Source organism: Zonotrichia albicollis, chromosome 3 (assembly GCF_047830755.1).
Source record: "Zonotrichia albicollis isolate bZonAlb1 chromosome 3, bZonAlb1.hap1, whole genome shotgun sequence".
Taxonomy (NCBI): domain Eukaryota; kingdom Metazoa; phylum Chordata; class Aves; order Passeriformes; family Passerellidae; genus Zonotrichia; species Zonotrichia albicollis.
The window spans coordinates 98,783,153-98,811,071 of NC_133821.1; the positions used below are offsets into that span (position 1 = coordinate 98,783,153).

Below are 27,919 nucleotides of genomic sequence, written 5' to 3' on the forward strand. Positions count from 1 at the left end.
TAAGCAATCAGTTTTACAGGGAGCTCACAGTGTACTGCAGAAATTACATGCTTACACTCAAACCATGTGGCCAGTGAATGCGCAGTGTCCCTCCAAGGTGGCTTGTTAAAAAAAAAAAAAAAAAAAAAAAATCTAACCAACCCCAACTAAAAAAAAACCAAACAAAAAACAAACTAAAGTGCTTTCATTAAAAATTGAATAAAAGAACAAGTCAGTCAGTCAGTGCTTCCTCAAAGATAACTTTATTCTGGGCAGGACATTTGACACAGAAGGAATGAAACAAGCATTTAGAATGCTTCTGAACAAAAACACTGAATAAACAAGAACGATTATTTCTCCACAACTCTGACAATTCCACCCCCCAATCCATATTAAGTTCTAAAATGTTCTTTCAGTACATGTTTTCCTCCTCACATTATGGAACATCCTGCTCATATCAACAGCCATACCAGATACAAGAACACCAAGAGAGTGTGATTCTCAATGTCAAGATTATTAGCTTTTTTCCCCAAAAATAAAAGGCTTTAACTTAGGAAAGTAGGAGATATATAAAAAAAGAAAATTATAAGTACAACTGACTTTTCTAATCTTTTGACTGGACCAACTAAAGCCTGAATGCTATAGTCAAGAGAATCCCTGATGGCCTGATAAAGGTACAGAGATTACAGGCCAAGTTCAGATTCATCCTGTGCTACTTAAATCTCACAGAGTTGTCCCCCTCCTCAATAGACACTCAGGTATCTCCAGAATGTTAATATGCTCTCAAATGACAGAGATTTCTTTTGGCATGATTCTCACTCACCAGGGGTGAGTCACCTCACAACAAAGGAGCTCACACTTAGTATGATGAATCCAAGCCTCAGCTGCCTGTTCTCATGACTTGTCTCCTTCCACTTGTAGGAACTAAGTGTACAGACCTTACTTACATTGCCTACTTAGGTCTAGGGACACTGGGATAGGTTCAGGGTGTTCATTCTTGAGACAAATTACCTGGTGATAAAATAAATTAAATGATACGTTGACATAAATACAGGTATTTATTTCCAAGAGAAACAACTGTCTTTCCAGTTCTGTGACAAATACACATATTTCCCTTTCCACTTACCCACAGACACCCATCAGTGTGCACTTTAGAAATCAAATGGCTGCTTTACTTTACTGCTAAGCATTGGCATCACTGCTGTGGAAGCAGTTAGGTATAGAGTTAGCACTTGCTATGCCCAGATAATAGGGCAGCAGGACACACAAGATGTCTTTGGAATGTGTAAGTCTTTCATGAACACTTTTGTTCTTTCTTTGTCTTGTACTGTCTCACTGTGGGCTGAGCCTATAAAAGCAGACAGTGAGCAGTGCTTCCTGTGCTTCCCTCTGTAGCACTGAGCCAGCAGCCTACCCTAGGGTACAGTTTCCTCAAAATCCCACACATTCACCATGGGCAGCACTGAAAAGGCCAGAATATGCTCTCAATCTCGACCACAGCAGCTGCCCCTTGTGTGTGCTGGCAGATCCCATGGAGAGGATTTCATTGACACAGAAACTATTCAATTCCTGTGAAATGGCAGGAAGCTGAGAAATGCACCTGTTCTGATCCCTTTAGGCTGGATTTAAGTCTCATAAATAAACTATTTTCCTGAGCTGATCACACAATGAGCTCAGTAAGATCAGTATTTCTGCACACTTCCGCAGGGAGATGCATTTTCTCAGCACACTTCAGCTTTGGCAGCACTGCTTCAGAATGCAGCTATGGAAAGTCCTCTCCCACAGCACTGAACAGTTTTATCTTTCTTCTGTAGAAGGAGGTGCAGAACAGACAAATGCTGACGGTGCTCTAAAAGAATCTTCTGCTGGTGGCTGGACTCTGGCACTCCTTTCCAGAGCAGAACTAAACCAGATTATGAGGCTACTTCCTTTTCTCTATACCTTGATATAAATCATACTCTCATAAACTGAGTTAAACTGCTCTTCAAAGAACAGTTTTCCCAATTTAAAGTTTATCAATTTCAGTGAAATTAACCACAGTTTTACATTTTTTAACAGGACCATATAAGATCCCATTTTTTCCTGTAGAGCCTCTGGGGCTAATTTATGGAAGCTGACATATTCTTCACATTGTAAAAGATGTATTGAGTGAAGAAGAACTTAGTATAAACATAAGTAAGGTTAGACCGACTCATTTCCTCTGGGTTGTTGTGGTTTTTGAAGTTTTTTTTTTCCTTAAGTCATTTAGAACAGTTGTGAAAATTAAGTCAGCTGCATAGATCTTGTTTCCTTCAACTATGTTGCTGGCATATCATTAATATTTTGTTACTCTGAAACCAGTTTTATTAGTGCTATTAATTTATTGTTAATATGTTCTTAATATATCTCCAGCTTTTACATTGGCAACAAAAGAAAAACATGAAACAGAATCTCTTTTTTTTCCTTAGAAATCATTAGACCATTTACATGAATTTAACAGAGGTAGGTCCACATTCTATTTCATTGTGAACAATGCCAAAGAACAACTTTTAAGCAGGAAAAAGGAAAGCTGTGTCAGAAAACGGATCTACAGAAGAGTATTTACCCTTCACCAAACAAGAGTAAGATATGGTAAATCTGAATAGCAGTCCAACAAAAAACCTTTCAAAGGCAAAAATAAATTAAAAAAAGGTGCCTCCCACTATCTTTTCGCAGCCTCTCAGTGACTGTGAAGGAGAGTTTACACTGCTAAGTCACTCACTCACTCACTCTGATCTCAGTACGAAGCAATGAGCATAGGACAACAGAAGTGTGGCACTGAGACATGGCATTACTTGAAATTACACAGCCTCAATTAGCACATAAAACTTCAGAAAATGTCTAATGAATGCCCCTTCCTCAGTACTTCTTCACTGCAATATTGCACCATGTTTTTTTTTAATCCACTTCTATAAAAAAAGTTGAGTCTAATAAAAAATTTTAATTTTTTAAAAGTTCGTTATAAAAATTTACTGTATAAAAATGCCAAATACCCTAAGCCTTATATACAAAATGCATCACTTTTATGAAAATAACTGGACCCATGTATACAACAAAACAATTTTATACAAAACGGTACAAGATTGCATTCAGATTAATGCAAAGTAGTAAAAACCCTCCAAAATGTCTCATTCATGTAAGATCTGCTCCTTTTAAATGCACAGGTATATAAAGCAGTATGGAATGTCCCACGTTGGGCACGGTTTCGGGGACGTACGCAGTGCTCGGAGGGCCCTTCCCAGGTCACCGGGGAGCGCCGTACTTGGCAGACCAGTCCACGCGGCCGTGGACGGGCTCGGCTGCCGGCGGCAGGGGCATCAACCGCGGTGAGCTCTTGGTGGGTGAGCTGAACGACGGCCACCCAAGAAGGGGCCTGACCGATGTCAGAGCTGCAAAATCTAAAGGACAAAACATTCTGTGATATAAAGGTTCAGTGAGAGCTGTCCGTACTGAACAACAACCGGGTGCAGGTTCAGATCCTTACTTCTTCAGGAGGTAAGTCTCCTTTTTGAACAAAGTTTGCTGATGTGAAACAATAGTGGATCCAATCCCTAAAACCTTAGCAGACAAAGAGTACTGACATCACTGATTTGGCAAGTGTGAATTCTACACCAGCTCTCACAGCAATCTGTAGGTCCCATTGAAATAAGCTGTAGATAAACCCACACATTTAATAAACAAAAGTAAACACAAACCAAATCCTTCTCTATATTAAGTTCTGCAAGGTTACAAACAATACTTCTAGTCAGTCATATATTGACAAATAATATAAAGCAAAGATAGGTAGTTCAGTGCTGCAAACAAACAGCATTACTGGAGTACTGACCAAGGGATCAAGAGAACTTCAGTACTGGACTTACCAGAACATGGGTCCACAACTGGTGCTAACTGAACCCTCTGCCCAGCAGAACCTACTTCCTTCTTCAGGAATGAAGGGACATAAGCATTTGTTAGACCACTTGATCCTATGGGCCCTGAAAGAAATGGCAAGGAACACCTGAACACAATGGATCTCCCATACTGTCAACAGGAGACAAAGGTGTGCCCTGAAGGATCATTTTCAAGACCAAGCCTGATCATGGAATGATCAAAAAAAGAACTTAACTGAAGGCACTTGAAGTCCTATAGCTCCTACACAAACACCTGCATTCAGGAGAGCGTCAGCATCAGACTGCATTAGAGATGAACAGAAAACATGTACAAATTGTACCTGTCAGAGAGAATGGCAGTTCTCTCTGACATCTTGGCTTTTTCAAGGTTTCTCAAAGCTTTCAAAACTTAGCATTTCAATTGGAATTATCTTGCTTGACTTTCAGCAACTATGTGATAAGAATATATTGACTCATGGTTTCTGTGTAGTGAGTCTGGGGCTTTGGTGCTACACAAAGCTCTTAGCGAAGCCTGTGAGAGCACAGCTTAAAAATGCGGTACAAATTCACATTTCAGATTTTGAAAGCCAGCTACAAAACTTGTCCCTAAGATGAGCAGGAACAGATTTGACTGATCTGTAGGATAAGCCACAGAAATGGAACCAAACAGTCTAGAGTTGTTATAGCACAGAAGGGCACTAAACAAGGTATCATGCACAGAGCAGGGCCATCACACATGTGCCTACGCTGTACTAGAGCAGTGGCAAAGCCTATTGTGGGAAATGATGGTAATAAATAAAAAAAGAAAAATCTAATGACATCCTATGCTGCTACAAAAGAAACAAAAACTTGTAAAAGAGTCAGGAAGGAGACGTGCTATGTTTGTAAAGGTTCTCATGTAGTTTAGCTATTTACAGTGTCCTCCCATCCTGAATCTTTAAAGAGTGATTTTCTGATTAAATTACATCCAAAACCAAAAACTTTAAGTTGTTGTTTTGGGGTTTTTTAACCTGATTTTCTAGAGGCCCAAAATGCTTCTTTGGGCCAAGATTCAACACAAACTTTGGCAATAAAACACTTTCAAAACAACATATGTGAAAGAATTAGGGCACTGCAGAACTGTATCACATGAAAACATGAAGCCATGGTTTAGAGAGGAAATACATAGATACAATCTAAAAACATCAACGTGTTATTAACATGTTACATCTGATAAAAACTAATGTAAAAATCTGCAAATTAATTAGTTCAACTCAAACAGTGATTAAATACCTGAAATACCAAATGCCAAAAAAAAAAACCTGAAGAAGAAAGATTGAAGAGCTTTGCTTTTTGTTGGAATTTTTAAACTGTAATTACTACATTATTTTAAACATCATCAACTGAAAAACACAGTAATAGATTTTCTTTGCTTAATTCATGTAACAAGAGTGGTGTGTATGGCTAGTTCAATTTATACCAGCTTCCTCATGTAATTACAGCGATTTATGTACCAGGTGGACTAAAATAGATTGGAAACAAGAAAACATGACTTTAAGAAACTGAAGAGAGAAGCTGAAAGCAGGAGGAAGAATTTCAGATTGAAGAGACCTAAGCTGTCCAGCCTTCTCTGCATGGGGTACTTCAGACTTGTGACGTTTCATTAGAAGAAATTATTATGTTTCAGTTTAAGGCAGTCTCCCACAGAAGAGCACTCGTAATTGATTTTAACACAAAGAACAGACAGGGTAAGCAGGTGTCTTAGAAATGACATTTTGGAAATGGATGACTCCAAAATACACCGTGGGGAATTGCACAGACATCACTTATTATCATTCCTCAGAGTCTTAAGCACACCTTCTTACCTGAATCCATCCTGTTGGTAGCACTTCCTCCCAAACCGGAGGTTTTCCCAGACAAATCAGAAGTGGGCCAGTGATTAGATGGAACAGACTCTTTGTTTGAAGTGGAGACTATGCTATTCCTGGTGCTTATTCCTATATTGCAAAAATGCAAAGATTACTTCACTAAAATCCTTGTTGCAACACAGGCCTGCATTCATTCCACTTAATGCACAATCTTAGAGCAAATGTCTGGTTCAACTTGGCCAAAACCTCTCCCCTCTCAGTAACTCTGAATCACTCTCCATCCTCTCATTATACAGGAATACTGGAACTAGCCACAGGCCCTAATCCTGCAGACATCATAATGTAAGCAGCTCCACTAGCATCAATGGCTGCTTATATCACAGGCCACAAATACTCTCATGTCACAGAAAGTGAACCTTGCTATGTACATGAAATCTGTGCTTCCAATAAAAGCCTAACAGCAACAAGATAACTTGAGAGGCAATAATGGCAATTCCATTTCTCATAGTACTGTACTCTTTGTCTCGACTGAAACCTCAGATTATGCAAACAGTTTGCACTACCGTTCACATGACACCTATTATTTGTTTTTAATATAGCTCCCATATTTAAGCAGGGTACCTAACATTCAAGAATGGACTCACAATTCAGGATATGGCTAAAAGCAGTATTGGGATCATTGTGTTTTACAATTTCCTCTAGTAAAACAAGTTTTAGCTACCAAAACTCTAAGTGAGACAATTTGAAGTCAATTATTATTTCAGGAAAAAAGACAGAGTTTGTTGTCACAATACCTTCAAATTTACTTAATTAATTTTGAAGAAGTAGTACTACAAATGAATAAAAAGCTAACACTACCTTTAAAATAGAAATTATGAGAAAGAATATACTTATATTCATCTCATTTTAAATACTGGCAGACATGCTGTCTGCCTCCTGTACTTCATCCTGCCTCAGCACTGGTTATCATGAAGACAGGAATGTAATTCTACTCCCACTACTAGTTTGCCTGTTGTTCATGGTACTATACGCTCATGAGGTAAACACACGGCACTTTCTTTTCCAGTCCAGAAGACCAGTCTTATAATTTTTAGGGAGACAGGGAGTAGTCTGGCACATATACAGACATTTTCTAATGCACTTCCAAGTATAAAAGTATCCATCAGGAGGAAGAAGTACCAACAGTCCTGTCCCCTTGTTTGTACTGCTAGACTACTAGAATGCAGTTTGTGTCGTGGCCATTCACACTACAAGCTCTTTCTGTCCTCAGGCTCTTTGAGCAGTAGCCCACCTCCACAAGTTCAAAGGGTAAGAGCTAATGTACCAATGACTATTTCATAGTCCTGTTGGAACTGCAGGAAGAAAAGGAAAGTATTTTACTAACCAGGTCGATACCTAGAATGGTTTAAGTAGTGCTGCTTTGCTGCAGAAACTCGCAATGTGGGAGTGTCCTGCCGCAAAAAGGTCGCATGGGAAGTTCGTGCACTGCTGCCAGAGCCTACAGCATCCAAAGGCTTCAGGTCCAAAATGCTTTCAAATCTGTAATTGAAAAATTGCTATGTATAGTCCAATTCTTATAGCACATGCTTATTCACAGCTTTTTCAACTATACCCCATCTCCAGGAATAATTTCCTTGTAATGTGTTTGCTACACCATAAACACACAGGCAACAGGGAATATTATCAACCCGAAGTCATGCAAGTGCCCCTGAAAATCACATCTGTGCTTCTAGTTCCCTTATATACTGCTTTTAAAGTTAGCAAGTTTCTCTCTTGTGTATACCATCCATGGAAACTGCAGCTTAGACTTATCCAAAACAGTTTATATGCGTGGAATATGTCAAAATTGTTCACATATAAAATTGAAAGTATATATTGAACTATTAACTTTGGGAGACTTACACCAGTTATAATTTTCATTGGGAAAAAAAAGAACATGAAATTGTTGAGATATACATTTCTAGATACAAAGAAAGCATGAAGAGTAACATTACTAAGAAAGAGGAAAAGAGCAAAGAAATAGACCAAATAGCACATACACATAAAAATCCCCTTACCTACAAAGAGTTTCATCATTCTGCCTCTTCTTGTTTTTCAAGTCCATTCTCATGATGGAAGAGCTGAAATCAAGGTCTTCCAAATCATCCCAGTCTTCAGAACTCTTAACTGTCCTGGGAAGATGCCCCCATCTTCGCCTAGGTTTTGGTTTAAGTTCACCATTTGTATTCTCAGATCCAGCAGATGTTTTCTGCTACAAAGATTGAAAAGAAACAAACCTACATGCTTAGACCACGATCTAGGTGACAGGAACAAAAAGGACTTTTTTTTCCTCTATCTCAAAGAGTAACAGTGATAGTAGAGCTGTAACAACACAATCTTCAACTTTCATTAAACACCCTAAGAACACAATCTGTAGCCTGCTGACATTACCTATCTTGTGCATTTTGTTCTGCAATAAAGCATCTTGAATTTATACAAGAAGAAATTTATTGGGTCTCAATTGCAGTTCTATTCATGTTCCAGTATGCACCTCCCAAACCATTACCTTATGCTCCATTTTTACTTCTAGACCCATGCTGGGAATATAAAACTACATGAATGCTTATGTTTCCACAAGCCTGTGTCTAGACATCTAATTTCTTTTTCTCTTACAGGACAGCATAGGCACAAATTTGTGCCCCTTCTGTCATTCAGACTCAGCAGTACATTTTGACTTTGTGTGACACTGGTCAGAACAGACTGCTTATGACTGACCCTGCAGCAGTAGCATTCACACTGTCTGCTCTCATCACCTACTTTATGAATCCAGTCTCCTCATAAGTAGACAGAAAGGGTACATTCTCGTGCTTCAAGAAGAATCTGTTGGTTTCCATGTCCAGTTTGGAAGACCAAACTATTTTATTCCCAGTCAATAAACTGGATACCTTAAATGGGCGAAGGCAATAGTCTCCTTCATTTCAATACTATTTAGCTTCATACTTTTCTCTCTGGCATCAATCCCATTAAATATTTTGAACACTGTACATCCATTTTATTAATATGAAATCAGTGTAATCCTGTAGGTGGTGCAGGTGTAAAGGGTACCACAAAATGGCCCTAAAATGAGAAATTGACTTGCTTGTTTTACAGCAACTGGATTAAGACTTCAAGAGAGGAACTTCCAGTTTCTAGCAGACAGTTGGAACACTGGAATCATATTTTAGTTCCACTCACTGTCCTTTTATTGAAGTACAAGAACCTTGAAGGAGAACAAGAAAAAGAAACACAAGGAAAGAAGCTAGGCACTATATCAGAAAGCTTATGTTATGCTAGATGGGTATTTACCTGCTGAGGAACCTTGTTGTGTATTGCAGGCAGAAGAACCTGGTTAGACTTGTCCTCCTGTGCATAGTTACTGCGCTCAGCCCCAGAGTTGTCTGTCTTACATGCATACATCACGTGCTGAGAAGACTGGCTTTGCTGAAAAGGCCTTGATGAAATTCGGGCATGAGGTTTCAGAGGGGGCTGTGCTGGAGGGACAGGCTTAATATGCAGAGACAATTTATTATGCAGGTCCTTTTGTTTTCCCAGTTCCTGAATGCCCAAGGCCTGCCCAACCTGGAAGTACGAGTATCGAAGTGCCTAAAAAAATAATAAAGATGTTAGGCTTAGAAAACCAACGTTTTTTATTTACCCCAGTCCTATGTGTCAGCATAAATTTAATTTCCTTTTTTCATGGGATAGGAAACAGTACAAGACTCATCTCTCAACACTAGATTCCAGTGAGCACAATCTACTTCAAAAAAATGTTGCAATAGTAGAGAAATTTCAAGAGATACTGAGTTATCAAATCCTCTGTGGACTACTACAGAAGGAAAGGTTCTGCAGAATTAAGATAGTTGACCAGGTAAATGGCAGCTAAAGACATGTTTCATTATATGCTGTCTCTTCATGTGTGTGTGTGAAACACATCCCCCTCATAATTTCAGATTCAGCCGGCAAAACTCAATGACCCCAGATATATCGGCTCCATTCTCCATTTCTGAGACTGAATTAAGTGAAAGAAACACAACATTTATGGAAATTAGCCTCTACCTTTTCTGACAAGTTAGTAAAGATAGTTACTAAAAGTACTTTTATCTGCCTTACAAGTAATTTGGAAGTTGCCAGTAAAGGCAATTAATATATCTTGCTGTTTCAGGCACACTCATCTTCCCTTCCCAAAGACTTCTTACTTCAAAAAGCTTCTAAAAGCCCAGATGCCTCACTCTATTTGTACTTTACTGTAAAACATTTGTTAATGCTTTTAATACTGTTACAGTCAGTGGTTTTTTGTTCTTCATTAGCTTTGAGAGTTCATAATCTACTTCACTTTTTAACTGTTTTCATTAAATTTCAAGATTTTAATTGCACTTTATACTGAAGGTCTAATTAAATCACAAAGGTTCAGCTATGGCCCTTGAAGTCAAGTGTCAAGAATCCCATCTGTTTTCCATAAAGGTGCTCTGCTCATTGTATTAGTTGAGTACTACCCAAAACCAGAAGCTACCACCACCTGTACGTGGTGGCAATACTGATGACCTGGGCAAGGCTTATGCACAGGACATTGGAACATACCTGCAGTGCACTTGAGCTGAGGCTGCCCAGCAAAAGCAAGCCTTATCCAGGCAACACTGGGCTGGAGGATCAGACAGCAAGGTGGACTAACAGATGGCTGAAAGGTCAGTCCCGAAGGGTGGCAGTCAGTGCAACAAAGTCTTGGTTGGAGGCCAAGAAGTATCTGTGTCCCCAGAGGTCATTACTGACCAAATACTGTTCTAGCACCTCCATTAATGATGCTGCTGGTGGTGCAGAGTGCACCCTCAGCAAGTCTGCTGATGACACAAGTAGAAGGAGGGGCTGACAAACTGGCTGGCTGTGCTGCCACCCTACAGGACTGTGGCAGGCTGATGAAATGGGCTGACAGGAACCTCACCAATTTAACAAGGATAAATACCAAATCCTGGGAAGGAATAATCACATGCACCAGTCCATGCTGAGGTCAACCACCTGGAAAGCAGCTTTGCAGGGAAGGACCTGGCAGACACCAAGTTGAACATGGAACAGCTACCAAATATGCCCTTGCTGCAAATAAGACTAAGTCCTGGGCTGCCTGAGCAGGAGTGTTGCCAGCAGGTCAAGAGCAGTGATCCTTCCCCTCTGTTCAGCACAGGTGAGGCTATGCCTGGACTGCTGTGTCCATTTTTGGCCTCTCCAGAAAAAGAGAGAGATGGACATAGCAGAAAGAGTCCAGCAAAGGGCCACAAAGGTGATTAAGGGACTGGAGCATCTTGCATATGAGCAAAGACAGACAACTGGGACTGTTCAGCCTGGAGAAGGTTCTTGAGGATCTTATCAAAGTATGCAAAAAGCAGAAGGGAAAGTGCAAAGGAGATTGACTGAGTCTCTTCTCAGGTGTGCCCAGTGACAATGGACACAAACTGAAACACAGGAAGCTCCTTTTGAACATCAAGAAACATTTTTTTACTCTGAGAGTAACTGAGTACTGGCACAGGCTGCCTAGGGCAAGGTGACTGAACCAGATTCCAGTCATTCTGTGGAACACCACAATGAAAGAACAGCAGCTCAGCCTTCAGCCATGCATCCTACCTTCACTCTGCTGCTATTCATAGTGACTGGATTACACTTAATTCAAGTGTATTTATACATTTGATTATTAAGCACATACCCCAAGCAGTTGATGTTTCATGCAAAAGATTAATTACTCTCCCTTAATTACCCTCCTTTGTCTTTCAAATTGTTCTTGGATTCTCCTCCCTTCTAAGAACTGCACCCCTGAACAACTGCTAAATGACTGTTCCCTGCAGTAAAAGAAAAATATCACAAGCAGACAAAAAGAAAATAAAATCAAACCTGACTAGCTGTTGGCCGCTTTTTGGGGTCCCACTGCAGCATGTCTCTCATGAGCTGCACTGCTTCACTGCTAGCATTAGGGATGAGAGTTTTTAGGTTGTTCGGTACACACTGAGGCCAGCGAAAATTCATGGAAGCTGAAAGTTGGTAGCCTTCAGGCCAGTCATTCTGCAAGAGTGAGATTTTCAAACACAAAAAAGTTCAGCTGTAAAGTATCAGTCCCTAAGCACACTAGCACATATTCTACCTGAAACAGACCATGCCCAGCTTACTCTGGTCTTGTATTGAAAATTCCACTATGAATCTTCACCCCAAACCTCTGGTGAGAGGTGAGTCTTGCTGTACATCTGACAGAGTCAAGGGCACAAATGGAATGAGGAAGTAGGAATCTTGCCATGATCCCAGTTTTTAACCTCTTAAACCATAGGTTTTTATGCAATGTACAAGAAAAAATTCAATTCCCACCTAATGAAATCACAGTCTAAGGACTTTGTTTGCTATGCAGGAGCCTATTTTTCCTCCTCTGTCAGGTATAGCATAATTACTGCACAGAAAGTAAGTTTTAATTTTGTTTACTGTATCTGAAATCAACACCATAAATTAACAGTAAGGAGGAAAATATTATTTTTATGCTTACTGCTACTGTGCCATTGTGTACTGTAGAACAGCTGCAGGATTACTGCAGTCTGGAATATCACTTCAGTTACCTTTTTTGGCGTCCCTAAGACTTGGCAAATTTTGAATATAGTATCAATTTCACTGGCGCCTGGGAAGAGAGGCCTCAGCGTGTAAACTTCTGCCATTATGCACCCAACAGCCCAAATATCTATTGGAGAGCTATAGCAGGTGGATCTCAGAAGTACTTCAGGAGCCCTGTACCTGTAGAGGAAAGAAAAAAAAGGAAATCCCAACAATCAACACAATTCAAACATACATGAAATTGCTCACCTCTTCATTCTTTGCTATTAAGAGCAAACATTCTTTAAAAACCTCCTCTCCTCTCCTGTACACACTTTTTTCTTTTCTTGATTAAAACTACATAATCTGCTGTAAACTCTCTCACACCTTCCTGACACAGCAATCCTAGCACATTCCAACCTTAGTACACTCCCACTCTGCTACTGTGCTGTTGCTATCTGTAAACTATCTTGCACTAACTGAAGCTTTTCAAAATATACCAAGCCCAAATAAAAGTTTCCTAATGAGGAGGCATCAAAAGTAGTACAACAGTCAGCACAAATTCAGTACTGTACTACTTTCAAGTGTTGATTGCAAGTTCCTACAATGTAAGTGAGCACTAGCACTTACCATCTTGTGGATACGTAATCGGTGTAAGGAGGTCGAGATCGGATTTCTCGGGCTAAGCCAAAATCTGCAATTTTCACAAGTTCTGGTCCCATGCAAAGCAGGTTTTCAGGTTTTAAGTCCCTGTGAAAGAACCCTGAAATTCAAATGAAATATTGATGTGGATTGCAATGTCACTCTCAGCTGCATCCTTTATTTTCCAACTGGATAGTTTCACTTTAGTTCTTATCATTGAAGCTGGAATAACACCACACAGATATTAATGTCCTATGTGATCAGCAGAGCTGATTAGTACAGTGTTGTTCAGTCAGAACAGTGAAGAAAGTATACACAAGTTGGCTATCTTGTGACAATTCAGAGCATTTATTCAGACAGCTCTCTTTCAAGTGACACTTCCCTAACATAAAAAAATTTCCACCGTTTTAATGCTAGTTTCATTCTAACTGGAAACTGACCAATGAAGTTATCAATCAATTATGTAAAATTTTATTTTAAACAGAATATAAATTTAAATGAGGAGGTTTTTTGCACTTCAAACTTTTTTTTTTTTATCTGAGAACATAATCGGCAAGCACTGAGCTACTCAACACCACGTAAGGAGATCTCAGTGTATTTTTTTAGTGTTCCCTTCATTCAGCAAAAACTGATCATGAATAAATGCTTGGCAAGAGCTCTTTTAATACAAATGAGAGAAGGGGGCTGGTGTATCAGTGACTACTGTCTCTGAAATTTGCTTCCACCATTAGCCTGGAAATCTTGTCCTGCTTCTTTCTTGCAAGTACCTGAACCACTGTTCTGAGACACAGCTCCCTCTGCAGTACCTAACTGAAGCTCTCAGCTCCTTTCCAAAGACTCCAATATACTTACTTTTTCCATGGCTTTGAGTATGTTCCCACAGAAAATGGACTAAACATTGAAACAGGATATTTCCACATTGTCCAGTATAACTAGATTAGCTTTTGTTCACTAGATTAATGTATAACAGCACTGAAGACACAGAGCTGTAGGTATCTACTAACCAGGAGACTGCATCCTTCCTAGGGATGTTCAGTTGATATTCTGGTGCCAGACTGAATTACTGCTTCTTTGTGAAAGGTACCAGGCAAATCAATCAAGGCTGTTCTTAGCATTTAGTACAATCACTTCTGTATTTTGCTGCACAGACATGCACCAACAGAATGCTTGTGAGGCAATTTATTTCATGACAAACTTGTAGATAGAGCAATCTGTTGTATCCTCAAATATAAAAAGATGCTTAAGAGTTTGGATGGACAAAGAATGTAAGAAGTTCACTTGACAAGCATTTCTGTGCTACACAGGAGCAAAATGGAGAAACAGAGAGAGGGGAAAAAACGCTCATGTGATTTTTTCCAAAACTGGTGTGGAGAGAATCTTGGGATACTCATTCTTACTCTGTGAGCCACAATATCATCACAACCATCCTGTTGAGCTTGCCAAATATTTCCAGGTGTTCTTAACTACAGATTTGCAACACCTTGGCAGAAATACAAGTCTAGTGTGGTAGAAGGTCAGTGAGGAAGGCAGTTTTGACACAGAACTGTTCAGTCTCAACAGCTATAGTAAGCTAAATAGCAACATAAGCTGTTCTGAAATGCTGCTATCCATTTGACAATTCACTGAAAAAAGCTGGCTTAGATTTTTGCAAATCAAGCATAACATTTTTCTATACATATATTTGTTTACATATGTATGTTTACATATTATGTATGTTTACATATTATGTATGTTTACATATTATGTATGTTTACATATTATGTATGTTTACATATTATGTATGTCACCAAAAGAGACTAGAATTTATAGTTAGGTTTCAGATGAGTATCCAAGCCCCATCAGAAGCGTGAGTAAAGTAATTAGCTGGAAAGTATTTTGCAAGACACAGTTATATGTGTTCTTCAAGAGAACTGTAATGCTGGTCCTTATAAGCCTTTCACTTCCAGGACTCCAACTACCGATGTCAGTTCCCTCTGATAACCCACAGAGCTGCCCAGCACCAGACCCCTCACTTTATCTAGTGGACAGAATTGCAGGGGTCAGCAAAAAACAGTGAGGAAGCTTTTGTTACAATAAAATGTTTGTTTTGAGATTTTTTCATTAGTTAAGTGGGTCTTGTTACTACTGGCTGGTACATCAGCTTTACCTTTTACCATTGTTATCAATATTAGTCAGAAGCCCATGCAACAAAAGCTGCTTGTCACTCAGACTTTATTACTTTAAATATATTTTACAGAAAATGTGTGTTTTATTCAGGTGTCTGTTAGTACCTGGAAAAAAGAGTAATTTCTTCTTTATTCTTAGTCTCAGGGGACCTTTAAATCTATCAAGAAATGTGTTCATTAACATCCAATGAGTTTGAGTGGCCAGCTGCCAGACTGAGACAGTGGAAATCTACAGAAAAGGAACTGAGAAAACCTCCAGAATGAAGTATTAGGCAACTATAAAATACAGGTGTTTTCAATCATCTGAATCTCTCATACAGAGCCATTCTTTTGATCATTACTAACTTCTACTGAAGTTAGTAATGCAATTGCTTGTGTATTAATCAAAAAACTTACACAAATACTGTCTCTAATTCAGAAGGTTTATAGCAAAAACGTAACCTACCATGCTTATGAATAAATGCAAGCCCTTGCAGGATCTGATACATAATATTCCTAACTGTAGACTCAGGGAACAGTTTGTTTCTGTGAAATAAAAGGGAAGAAATAAATATTAATTACTAAATTCATACATTAGCTTATGCTATCTAATGAATCAAAGATAAAAGGTAGCAATGACAAATAAAACTGCTAGTCAGCTTCCATATTTGCCTACCTTCTTTTCTTGTTACAGAAGAAATTCTTACTTCTTATTCTACAGTCCCTTTCCACAAAACTGGCAATTAACTAAGAATTAAGGAAATAATTCACATTCTTAAAGGTCTGACTTACACAATGTTTAACAAGTCCATGGCCTAGCTAAACTGTAGAGTATGATGCAAAACACACTCTTAGAAACATCTGGGCTTTTTGTTTTTGTAAGAAGGTAGGATATCAAGCATTTCTGTGACATTCTCAAAGATAATTGGTTTCTGTTATAGACTTGAAAAATTTCTCCAAAGTTCATTATTTCATATAATATATATCCATATATGTGCCCAATTTAATTACAGTTTTCTATCCCTGCACACGCATTGTGTTTTTATGCTTAGAAAGGTATTTCATGTGGCATTCACATAGATATATTATAATTATAACCTTACTTTCTTAAATCAAGGAAGATTCTTGTCATCTGCCAGGCTCATACTATGGTCCACAGAGAGAAACATTTCGAAGCAGGAAATTTTGCCCTCACTTATCCTCTGGTGGATGTTATCATGGCCCAAAGGCTAAAACTAAGACTTTCTTAATGGTCCAGCAAATACCAAGCTATATTTTATTCAGAATGCTGAAAAATGGAACAAGCAGTCTTTGGTCATGTCAGTTCAAACAGCAAGGAAAAATAATTTCTGGAAGCAATCCAAAATTTGATACCTCTTGATTACTGTTCCAACTACTTTTTATTTACTCATTTATTTGAGGAATCCATAAAAGAAGAGATGGTGATACCAATTTCTTATAAAAAAGCACCACTGGAGTACTTACACAAAGATCAGAAGCTCTAGGTCCAAGGCCTCTTCAGTGTGAGGACTATTAAAACCCACAGTTCCTACCTCTCAAAAGAACACCCTACCACACTAATGTGGGATAAGACACTGGAAACTCCCACTAGACTGGCTGGGATATGCTCAAAGGGGACAGTCACAGCTCCTGCTGCAGCCTGCAGCTTTAAGCTATAGTGATCCAAGCCTAAACAAATAATCTGAAGTCCTTTGAACAGTATCAGGAGTGTTAAAAGCACATTACACTAGTAATTAATTTATATCAGGAATAGGTGATGCTGTAACATACCTTTCTTTCATTAACTGATAAAGATTTTCCTTCATGTATTCAAACACAAAATACAGATGATCATTTTCCCTGATAACTTCTTTTAGCTTTACCACATTGGCATGGTTTAATTTCTTCAAAGACTAGAAACAGAAAATACAAACAGGATTTTACAAGGGTCTTAATATAGTGAAGGAGAAAAAAAAAAAAAAAAAACAACTTATTTCATTGTTGCAGAAGGATTAACATCAAAAACTTTCTGGTGTCTTAAATAATCAGATAGCTCTGAGAACAAAGACCAGATCTCCAAGTATTACAACATGCATATACAGTCTGTACAGCAATTTAATGTGTGGTCATTCAAAAGCCAGATATATCTCCTGTCACTGTCAGCACCAAAACAACTGCATTCTCTCTGTAAGAAACTTCCTAATGGCAGAATTTACACTCTTCTTGCACCTGCACTGGCTACAGTCAGGTTAGAGTCAGGACCCCTGGAAAGTCTTCCTTGGTATTGTGGATTAACTTTTGCAGGCAGCTGAGCTTGTTCAGCCCCCCAAGTGGGATGGGGAAAATAATGAGAAGGGCAGAAAGTGAGACAACTCACAGGCTGAGATACAGAGTTCAATGGGTGAAGTGAAAGTCAAGCATGCAAGCAAAGCAAACTAAGGAATTCATTCACTGCTTCCCAGGGACAGGCAGGTGTTCAGCCAACTCCAGTACAGCAGGGCTCTATCACATGTAATGGTTCCTGGGGAATCAAATGCCATCACTCTGAAGGTCTCCTGCTTCCTCCTCCTTTCCCCAGCTTTTGATGCTCAGCACAATGTCTCATGGCATGTTCCTTTGGTCAGCTGTCTTGGCTGTGTCCCCTCCCAGCCTTCAGCCCACCTTCAGCCTACTCACTGACAGGGAAGCATGAACAACAGAGAGGGCCTGAGGCTGCCAAAGCACTGCTCAACAATAACTAAAACGTACCTGTATTATCAAGACTGTTTTGGTCAGAAATGCAAAAAAAAAGACCCACAGAAGCTGCTACAAAGAAAACTAACTCTACCCTAGCTAAAACTAGCAAACTTGGGTCTTCTTTCTTTTCTTAGATTTTAAGTGTATTCGATGTCCATTTTTACAGGGTACTGTAAGAAAAATGACCTAGGCATGTTTCTGCATGTTTTCAGTGCTGACCATAAATTAAGGAGGCCCCTAGAGCCTACCCTCCAAGTTTTGCTGGCATCAGAATTTCAGGCTGTATGTCTGTCCCCAAGCCAACTATAGAGAAACAATTGCACGTATAAAAGTTAATGCTGCACAAAGGGCATGTGTTCTCAAGCTCTGAAAAACAAGCACCAATCAACTCTGGGTGTTGTGACAGAAAAGCTCTCACACACACACTCCTCACTGCAGCTCTCACTCACACACTCCTCACTGCAGCTCTCTACAACTAAATAATTTTATAAGACACTCCCCTCTAATGCAGAGTCAGGAAACAGAACAGTAATGCCATATGCTACAGCTCACTTTGGGAGTAGTGTTTTGGCACAAGAGTTGTAAGGAATTTGATGTGACAGTCAATTTGAAGTCAACCACTGAACAAAACAAGTACCTTAACCTCTCGAAGGTTCATGCACTCCTCCCAGGAATAAAACTTCCTCTTCATTCTACAAAAGTAGAGAGAAAAAAGAATGACTAATGCATTTAAAACATCAGCTGTTCTTAGAACCAAAAGCCCCACTGCATATTAACAATTCAGTTCTTCCATCAGAATTTAAGACACTAGCTCCTTTGCCAAAAAACTTTACATCTCTAGACAAGGTATAGTCAAGTTGATTTACTAGAATACACACTCAAATAGAATTACAGTCAAATTAACAGTTACTATTACACAGGACTGCATTTTTCTGCATATAAACCTTGCTGAAAATAATTCAGAGCCTTCAACAAGCCCAGGCATGCTATTTTTCTTTCTGATATAACAATGTGGTAGAATAGAGTCTAACTGTGAAAAGAACAAGGGTAGTTTCGACAGTTTTGACACAAATCAAATGAAGATCCAATCACTTCACTGGATCTCCAACCTTATCATATTCTCCTTGCTCTTCTTCTCTATTTTTTATTTCTCTCTGATTTTAGTATTTGACCGTATTTCCACATTTTCCTTTGTCCACTATTCCTCATGTTTCTACTTCCCTTGCAAGGTGCATCTATCATGCCAACTGCATTTCAAATTCTGCTTTCCCCTTGAAGTTTGTTTCTGTTGAAGCAGTTGATTATAAAGTGTGTGGAAGTTTTCTCCCAAGCCAGACTGTAACTCTGAACACAATATTTGTGTGTAATGTATGGTCCTGCATGTTCATACACATTTTGATTACCACTCAGTTCTTTAAGATGTAACTCTATGCTTTAGGACCAAAAGGATGAAGACTCACACATACATGCACACAGAAGATCACAGATTAAAACTCAAAAAAATACTCAACTGTGTAGAGTCTGGATTTCAGAGGGAGTTGAGCAGTCTCTGAAGATCTGAGCCTTTGCCTTTAATGGTAATTCAGTATTTCTTATTATTGTAGCAAGTTTCCTGTTTGAGATTGGCTTTCACAATCAGAGTAGTTTAAGAACTACAAGCCCTTCGTGCCATTAAGGGGTCTGGAATTTTTTTCAGCAGTGTTTTTGCAGTTACAGTCTTGTGTACTCAGTTACTGGGCCACTTGTGTTTTCAACAAAGGATTGGCATTAACACCTAAGTAAGAGAACACTTCGGGTTTCTTCTGATTTTTCGGAGTTTTTCCCATACTGCAAACTGAAAATTAAAGCAAGACCTTCTAAGCAAGGTCTGATACAGGCTAAATACCCTCAGCAGAGGGGATTTAGAAAGTTGATAAAGCCAGCTATTGACTGCTCATACAAAATAGCATTGTACAAAAAGCTCTTTTGACAAGCCTGTCCCTTGTCATGGTCAGTATTTCAGGAAGGTGCCTGCAATGCTTTACAGCTGTCTCTTACCACAGCTAGGACAAATAAGCCATTTACAAACTAAAGTCACTACTGAAGCAGAAGAGAAAAATCAAGTGAATTTCTCAAGGGATTTCAAGAAAACCTTAAGTTGAAAAGACCAGTATGTCATAGCATAAAAGATACAGATAATGGACAATGAGATCAGTTGTGTTAATTATCACTGCAGTATTAATATTCCATTGAAAATTAGACTACAAAATATATGTTCCATGTATGCAGCAGCAAAAGGGCTGTAGATTCCAAAGCAGCACTGCAGAATACTCTAAGTAATATGTAAAACTCGTTTGCACATTGCAGCAGTGTGCTGTTACACAGTAAGCCTATATATCTCACCCTCTTTATCTCCTGCTGAGGCTTTGGAGAATACAAGGCACATTTTCATGCTGTCCAAGTACAACTCCACACTAAAAAGCTGCACAGAATGTGAAGTACTCAAACCAGCATGACGAAGTTGATGCAGACCTAGAAAGGAAAACCTGGACTATGCATTATTAAGTAATGTATGAGAACACTTACTTTTTAATGGCTATTAGCTCTCCAGATTCAATGCTTCTCCCTAGGAGAACAGAGCCGTAGGTCCCATCACCAAGCTGTCTGATAGTTTTGTACCTATTCATGATGAGGATACTTCAGCTGCAAGCGCATTTCAGTCCTCGGTGTTTCCTGCGGTTTTTCTCCTCCAAGTGTAACCAGTTCTTTCTGTGGCAGCATAAATACAGAGCACTCAGGACAGTGTGAACAGTTGCAGGAATCCTGTTTTCAAGATTTAGCCTTTGGTCTGAAAGCACAGAACATAATCCATTTGATTTCTGTACCCTTCTGAGATTGCTTGTTTGCAGACTCCACTCTCATCCAAGGGAACAGTCCCTGGCAGCCATACACAAACACTTGTCCTGGTGCCTCACCAGAAAGGGCCACCCTGTATCTGGATGTAACTGGGTATAATCCCCAAAGCCAGTCCCAAGCTAAAGCTAAAGGTACCTTACAGAAAGCTTGCAGGCAGCCCTGAAGGGAGACACTATTGCTAAAGTCACAGAATAAAGTCTCACGGCCTGGACAAAATCATCTGCTAGCAGAAAACATGAAGCTTTACAATACAATAGGAGGGGATCTGTCCTAGCCAGCTTTTTAGGCGTGTAAGGCATCACCTTACAAGTCACACTGCCATCAGTTAAACCAATATCCTGAATTTCCATATGGTCCTATGTGAGAGAGCATAGCCATATGCATTCCTTTAAACAAAGTGTGCAGAGGAAGAATATTACATTCATGTCAGGTAAGACCAAACGTATTTTACCACAGTAACTCTAAGCATGAATCAGTCTCTAGAAGTAGTGGCATCATCAGATTATCTACCTTATCTTTTGTTGTTACACTGCATAAACAAAAAAAACCCCATAGAACAGTTTGGATTGGAAGGCACCTTAAAAATCATCTAGTTCCAACCCCTGTGCTGTGGGCTGAGACTCCTTCCCATACCCAGGTGCTCAAAGCCTGACCCAGTCTGGCCTTGAATCCTTCCAGGGATGGGGCATCCACACAATCTCTGCTGGATAATAAAGCAAAAACCTTCTTGTTTCTAGTTTAATGTAATTGTTGCTGGTATTTCCTCCACTGTAGTTGAGAAAAAATGGAATCTATTCTATGTAAACTAATCATACATTTAAAATAAAATTCCCCTGCAATGAAGGTTTGGTCACTTGAATTATCTCATTCTTCACCCCTTAAAAAGACAATTCTCATGACTTGTGACTTTTGCCTTCTGTAATGTGTACTTTAATTACATTTTTTTTTCTGTAGTAGCCTTGTATCTTCCTCATTTCACAAAGTTGTGTTATGATTTTAGAGGTAATGGGATTATGTTACTGGAACTCTGAAGTGATATCAATGCAGAGCCACAATCCTGTGGATGCAAGATGTCGCAGACATTTCTTCATAGAAATCCTTTCTTTGGGATTTCTCCTTCTTCTGGGAAGCAAAGGGCCCCAGAAGAAGAATGTAAACAATTGTTATCAGCTGTTGTGAAATGTAGCAGGTGTCCCTGTGATTGGCTCATCTTCCTTGTGTACCATTAAAGGCCAATCACAGGAGCAGCTCAGGGACAGATTCCCTGGGCAAAGAACTTTGTTATTCATTCTTTCTATTCTATTCTTGGCATAGCTGCTCTCTGCAACCTCGCTTCTTATTCCTTTTAGTATAGTTATAATGTATTATATATCTTATCTCAATAAATCAGCCTTCTGATCAAGAAACAAGATTCTCGTCCTTCTCTCACCACAGTGACCGTCTAAGGTCGCTGTAATATCTGGTGACCCCTCGTGTCAGGGCAAAAATTAATTTGATAAAGACCAGAGGAGCAAAATTGCTGCACTGGGTAAAATCCTGTATGTGTAGCAAGTGATGGTTGCTTTGAAGTGACCACAGAAGTGGATTCAAGCCAGGAGCTGAAGAACTGAAGATCCTGATTTGGACAGAGTTCACAGCCAAGGCTGACCACAAAGAGAACCTTCTTCTGGAACACCTTCAGGAAGATGTTCGCAGAGCTGGCCAGAGCAAGCTGGACATTTTCACAAGGTAATTTTGTCTTTTCCCTTCCTGATGACCCAGCCCTTCGTAGTTTGTGGCGGTTGGTATGGCGAACACATGCCTTGGAAGAAGAGGTTCAGTTCTCCCCTTCAGAGGAGAAACTTATTGCCCTCTGGCAAAAATGGTGTAGAGAAGATGGGATTTTTCTGTCAGCAACAGATCTCTATGAGTTCTTTCGATGGGCAAAGCTTTTTCGGTTCTTTACTGATGTCCTGTATGCCTTGGATGTTTTTGTCTGGGAGTGCATGAACTCCATTTTTCAGTTTGTCTGGGGCCAGGAACGTGTTTTGCCTTTTATCTACCCAGCATTTCTAAAGCTCTTCCCAGTTTTGAAACGGAGAGCAGCTATTTTTCAATGGATTTCTAACTGTTATGGACAGGCTCCGTTTCCACCGCCCCGGTGGGAGAAGACCCGGCGGGGGATGAGTGGGGGCGTCCCAGCCCCCTGTCCTCAGCGGGAGAAGACCCGGCGGGGGATGAGTGGGGGCTGCCCGGCCCCCCCTGCTTCGCGGCGGGGGGGGGCGAAACTGCGCTGAGCGAAGAAGTTTTTTTTACTCTTTCTCCGGAGCCTGCGCAGACGGAACCTTCCCCCCCCCCTCCTTCTCTCTCTCCGGGGGGATGGGAATGGGCGGTCCCGCTCGAACCAGTGCCGTTGGTGCCGCCCCTGCCAGCGCTGCGTCCGCCTTCAAGACCCGCCTCACCAGCGCGGCCGCCACTCCAGGCGATCCCGTCTCCGCCTCTCCAGGCGGTCCCGCCCACGGCTTCACAGGCCTCCCCGGCCCTGCCAGCGCCTGCGTCTGAGAATGCAGAAGAGACACTTCCTGTGGCTGCTGAGTTGCTAAGCGACGACGACGCGTCTCCAGCTTCCGGCTCAGCGGGGGAGTTGTTCTCTCCGGCCCCTCCGGCCCCTCTGCCGCTTCCATCGGCTTCCTCGCCACCTCAAGCCGAGACGGTCCCTGTTCAGGATGGTGCTGGAGACGGCGCCGAACCTGCGGGACCCTCGGAACAACCCGCGGCCGCTCCTACATCCAGCGGGATTCCCTCCCCGGCTCCGGCTCCCCCCCCGCTGCCTGCACAGGCTGCCCCAGCAGTCCTGCCGTTGTCGGAGGCTGTGTCCTCCGTGTCGGCGTCAGAGACTGCCCTGGAACCGGCGGCTTGTTCGAGCTCGGACCATCCCGGACCGGTTGCTGTAGCAGCGGCCCCGGCGGCTGGTCTTCCCTTCCGTGGAGCGGGGGCTGCCCGCCAGCTGACTGGGGGGACAGCCCGTCTCCCGGCTTTTAAGATCAGCATTCTCGGCGGGTTCGGGGGTGGTTTTTCGGGGATTGTCCCATGGAGGCTGCCATCTCTGCCGCCTCTCTTGCGCCCTAGTGGCGGGGGGCAGGTGCATCCCGAGAGCTCTGCCTTTGGTTCCCAGGCCGGAGGGGGTGGGGATGAAACCATGGGGCAGATGAGAGACAAACCTGCTGCGTTTGCAGTGCAGAGGGAGAGGGCACAGATGGAGGAGACCATAGGTGGTTTGCTGTGGGGAACAAACATGTCCAGACCCCAGGTGAGATTTCTGGGGAAGGCTTCTATTTCCCTGCTGCTGGTATGCCTCAGTGGTTTTGGGAAAAGAAAGCGTGTCCCCACTCGTGCTGCCATTGTACTGGCAGCAGGGTGCAGGCCTGTGGGAATGCAGAGCCTGCCTCGTGGGTTTGGCCTGGGCCGTTGGGCTCAGGAAGTTTTTGGGCCAGGGCCAGCATTTGGCCTCTTGGTGTTACTGGGGGTTGAGGTTTCTCCTACCGGTCCTGGTCCCCCTTTGTGGGCCAGTTTTGGGGTTCCTGGTCCATCATGGGCCAGGGTCCCCAGGGCCTTTCCTTCTCTGGCACTGCTCTGCTCTGCTGCTGCTCTTTTCTTTTTCTGATCAAAAAAAAAAAAAAAAAAAATTAAATAAAAAAGATTGAAAACAGTGGGCAGCAGCTCTGAAGCACTGAAGCATTGAAGGGCCAGAAAAGGACATTCTAAAAGTTGTTCAAGTTGTTTGAAATTGTTGTAAGACTGTCAATGGTTTGTGATAACTGTTGATGGGACTTTTGCAGCAAGCCTGTTTTCAGGACCAAAAAGGACTCTCAGATATCCAAGAGAAACAACTCCAGCTTATGGACGGTTCCTGAAACTCAGCTGCTTGGACTTGAATTCTCTTTGCATTGTTTTTTGCATTTTTTTAGATTGTAGGATTGTTTTAGTGATTTATTAGTATTGTATATTTTACAGTTGAAGAAATCTCCTGTTCATTTCACATCAGCATTTTTCTTTTAATTTATACAATTTAGAAGGGTGAGATGTCGCAGACATTTCTTCATAGAAATCCTTTCTTTGGGATTTCTCCTTCTTCTGGGAAGCAAAGGGCCCCAGAAGAAGAATGTAAACAATTGTTATCAGCTGTTGTGAAATGTAGCAGGTGTCCCTGTGATTGGCTCATCTTCCTTGTGTACCATTAAAGGCCAATCACAGGAGCAGCTCAGGGACAGATTCCCTGGGCAAAGAACTTTGTTATTCATTCTTTCTATTCTATTCTTGGCATAGCTGCTCTCTGCAACCTCTCGTCTTATTCTTTTTAGTATAGTTATAATGTATTATATATCTTATCTCAATAAATCAGCCTTCTGATCAAGAAACAAGATTCTCGTCCTTCTCTCACCACAGTGACCGTCTAAGGTCGCTGTAATAGCAAGATGCTGTGAACATCCTTTATTTTCTGTCTTCTAAGCCTATTAGCCCCACTAATACTGATACAGGAATGAAGACCAGGAAATCTGAAGTTAGAAGACGTTTTGACAATCTACCCATTGTGCAGCACGTCTCTAAATCTATCTCAGACACCGGTCAGTGTCTCAGACAGGCAGGAGGAACTGCCCCATAGCAGCATCTGTTTCTTTCCACACACTCACTACTACAGAGACCCAGGACTGAGCACCTTGCATTGGAGACCTAATCCCACATTTTGTACTACTTGCCAAGGAACACAGAGTCTGTTCCTAAAACAGCAGTTTCAAGTACCAGTTCCTTTTTGGCTGGTTTTCAGATTGTGCACCTGCATAGCACAAAGCTATGTTCAGTGGTCTACATCCAGGTTAAAAAGCTTTAACCTGCTTACTCCAACTGGTCAGTGACTGGATGGCAGCTCAAAAACCCTCATTCAGATCCCTGGCAACAAGATTTCAAACAATGACACCGTCTTGCATGTTCTCCTAGTCTGAAAACCTAAAATGTATTAATATCCAAACAATTTTATACAGTAATTTCAAATCATCACAGTTGGGATTTGTGGACTCTTCTGCACACGCTGCCCTGATGATACAGTTCTGAAACTGTGATCCTAACAGCTGTGATGTCTTAAAATTCAGACTCCTATGCTGTCCCTGATTTACCATTCACATATCCCTTTCAGGGAACTGTGACTGAAGAGTGGAGGAGCACCCTTGCCTTATATTTGAGACCATAGCAAAACTAAAGATGTTTAACACTACTAGCAATAATCACCAATGGCTGGATAGATTGTTTGATGTCTCTTGAACAGATGCAAGTGGTGAACCTAACTATTTATTCATTACTGAGGATACTAACTAAGTGCCTCTCCTTCCCACAGCCACCAATTTTCAAAAAAACTTGTATGAAATTATCTTTGAAATTGTCAAATGTGACCAAAACAGACTAATTGAAATATTTTTGAAGAACAAAAGTGAGAAAAAAACCCAAAACAAAAACCAAACAAATCAACAAAAAACCCAAACATACAAAAACAAACTCCCCAAAGCAACAAAACTCCCTAAATCCAAAACCAAACAAAAAACCAAAACACAAGAAAACCAACCCCCACCCAAATGAAACAATACCCCAAAAAACAAACAAAAACCCCCCAAACCCCAACCAACCAAAAAAAACACACCCAAAATAAACAAATAAACAAAAAATTCCAAAGAAACCAAAAGCAACAACAAAAAACCAAATCAGTCAGAAAACACTTATTTCAATGAGGAATTAATGCTAAAAAACATGCCAGGATGCACAGAAATTAACCTGGCTCCCCTGGAAGCACAAATCCACCTGTGTGAAAACCCACTGACAAAGCCTGAATGAAGTATTCTCTAGTTAATTCAATCAGCACCATTTCTTGTTGTTAACAGTGAGGTTGTTTTAAAATCTACTTTACTTGGCCTTCAGACTGTTTCGCCTGAGCCCCACTGAAATTACTGAAAAGAGCACGAGTCTCCAACAAGCTGTCTGCAGAGCTACAACACGTATCATCTAATCTAAAAATACAATCTACACAAATTCACACCACCAGAAGATGTAAATATAAACTGCAAAAATATCTTAAAGCAAAAAGTGTGTGGATACTACAGAGTAAAATGTAAACTCCTTATTTCCACCGTGTTGTAACTCCGAGTTACCTCACCTATACTTTTATTCCCTCAGAAATCGAACAGCAAAACGCCTTTAACAGCAAGTCTAATTCAATATATCGAGAGTGTTTTTTAACTAAGTACAACTCAAACCTACTGTTGTCGCTTATGAACCCTTTAACTACGTATCCACTCCAGTCTGAAGTGCTGAAGCACCAAGAACTGAAAGCGAAACTGGCTCACTGTGCCACTGCCGAGAAACGCAGACAGTAAACAAACAGCATGTGCCTTTTTAAACTCGTCCTGCGCCGTAGCAATTACTCGAAGGTATTACAAGCAGGCAGCAGTGAGAAAGGCGCGGTTCAAAGCCGTGGGTGCCCACGGGTGCGGTCCCCGCGGTGCCGCGTTTGTCACGCAGCGCTCCGGGGGTGCCCCATGAGCCGCACACGCAGGCAGGGACAGATGAGCGATGGCGGGGCCGCCGCTCAGGCCAGCTCCCGGCTCCTGCCCGGCCTCCGCTGCGGCGGCGCCCGACCCCCAGCCCCGGTACACTCGAGTGCCCCCGTTCCTCGCCGTACGGGACCGCGGGTCCCCCGGCCCGCCGTGCCCGTGCCCGGCAGGACTCACCGCGGACGGACGCGTGTCCCCGCTCGGGCCCGGCCTGCGGACAGGCCCGGAATAGCGGCGGCGCCGCCGCCCCGCGGAGCAGCTGCGGCCCAGAGCGGCCCCGGCCGGCCTCGCTCGGCCCATGGAGCGGCCCCGGCCCCCGCCCCGGCCCGGCCCCCGCGCCCCCGGCCCGCCGGGGCTCCCCGCGGGGGGACAGCGCCCCACGACGGCGGCCGGGGAACGGCCGGGCCCCTCGCAGAGGGGGCGCTGAGCTGGATGTTAACGAGAAAGAAACAAACAAACCATCTCTGGAGCATCCCTCTTACGAGAGACTGCGGGAGCTGAGCCTGCTCAGCCTGGAGAGGACTGGGAGGGATTTCGTTAATGCGTCGATATATCTCAGAGGTGGTGCCAAGAAATATGGTGCCAGACTCTTTTCAGTGGTGCTCAGTGACAAGACGAGGAGCAATACCCATAAACTGAAACAC

The 27,919-nt window shown here is 41.6% G+C and overlaps 1 protein-coding gene across 12 annotated transcripts in view; it reads right to left on the reverse strand.

Moving 5' to 3' along the window:
- Nucleotides 1-221: 221 nt before the first annotated feature.
- Nucleotides 222-27,919, reverse strand: part of CILK1 (ciliogenesis associated kinase 1) — a 29,659-nt gene continuing 1,961 nt past the window's right edge. For 4 of the 12 annotated variants that reach the window (XM_026792770.2, XM_074538190.1, XM_074538193.1 and 1 more), the window contains 13 exons: nt 20,371-20,553; nt 18,443-18,497; nt 16,861-16,982; nt 15,536-15,615; nt 12,914-13,046; nt 12,313-12,484; nt 11,606-11,773; nt 9,038-9,334; nt 7,771-7,964; nt 7,098-7,252; nt 5,711-5,842; nt 3,858-3,971; nt 222-3,395 (listed from right to left, as the gene is read on the reverse strand). In XM_026792770.2, the coding sequence (XP_026648571.2) occupies nt 3,241-3,395; nt 3,858-3,971; nt 5,711-5,842; nt 7,098-7,252; nt 7,771-7,964; nt 9,038-9,334; nt 11,606-11,773; nt 12,313-12,484; nt 12,914-13,046; nt 15,536-15,615; nt 16,861-16,982; nt 18,443-18,497; nt 20,371-20,471 (1,878 nt within the window). In that variant the 5' untranslated portion in view covers nt 20,472-20,553 and the 3' untranslated portion in view covers nt 222-3,240. Of the gene's footprint in view, nt 3,396-3,857; nt 3,972-5,710; nt 5,843-7,097; nt 7,253-7,770; nt 7,965-9,037; nt 9,335-11,605; nt 11,774-12,312; nt 12,485-12,913; nt 13,047-15,535; nt 15,616-16,860; nt 16,983-18,442; nt 18,498-20,370; nt 20,633-27,452; nt 27,700-27,734; nt 27,918-27,919 lie in introns of those variants that run through there. The other 8 variants (XM_026792769.2, XM_026792771.2, XM_074538191.1 and 5 more) reach the window with 6 other exon arrangements.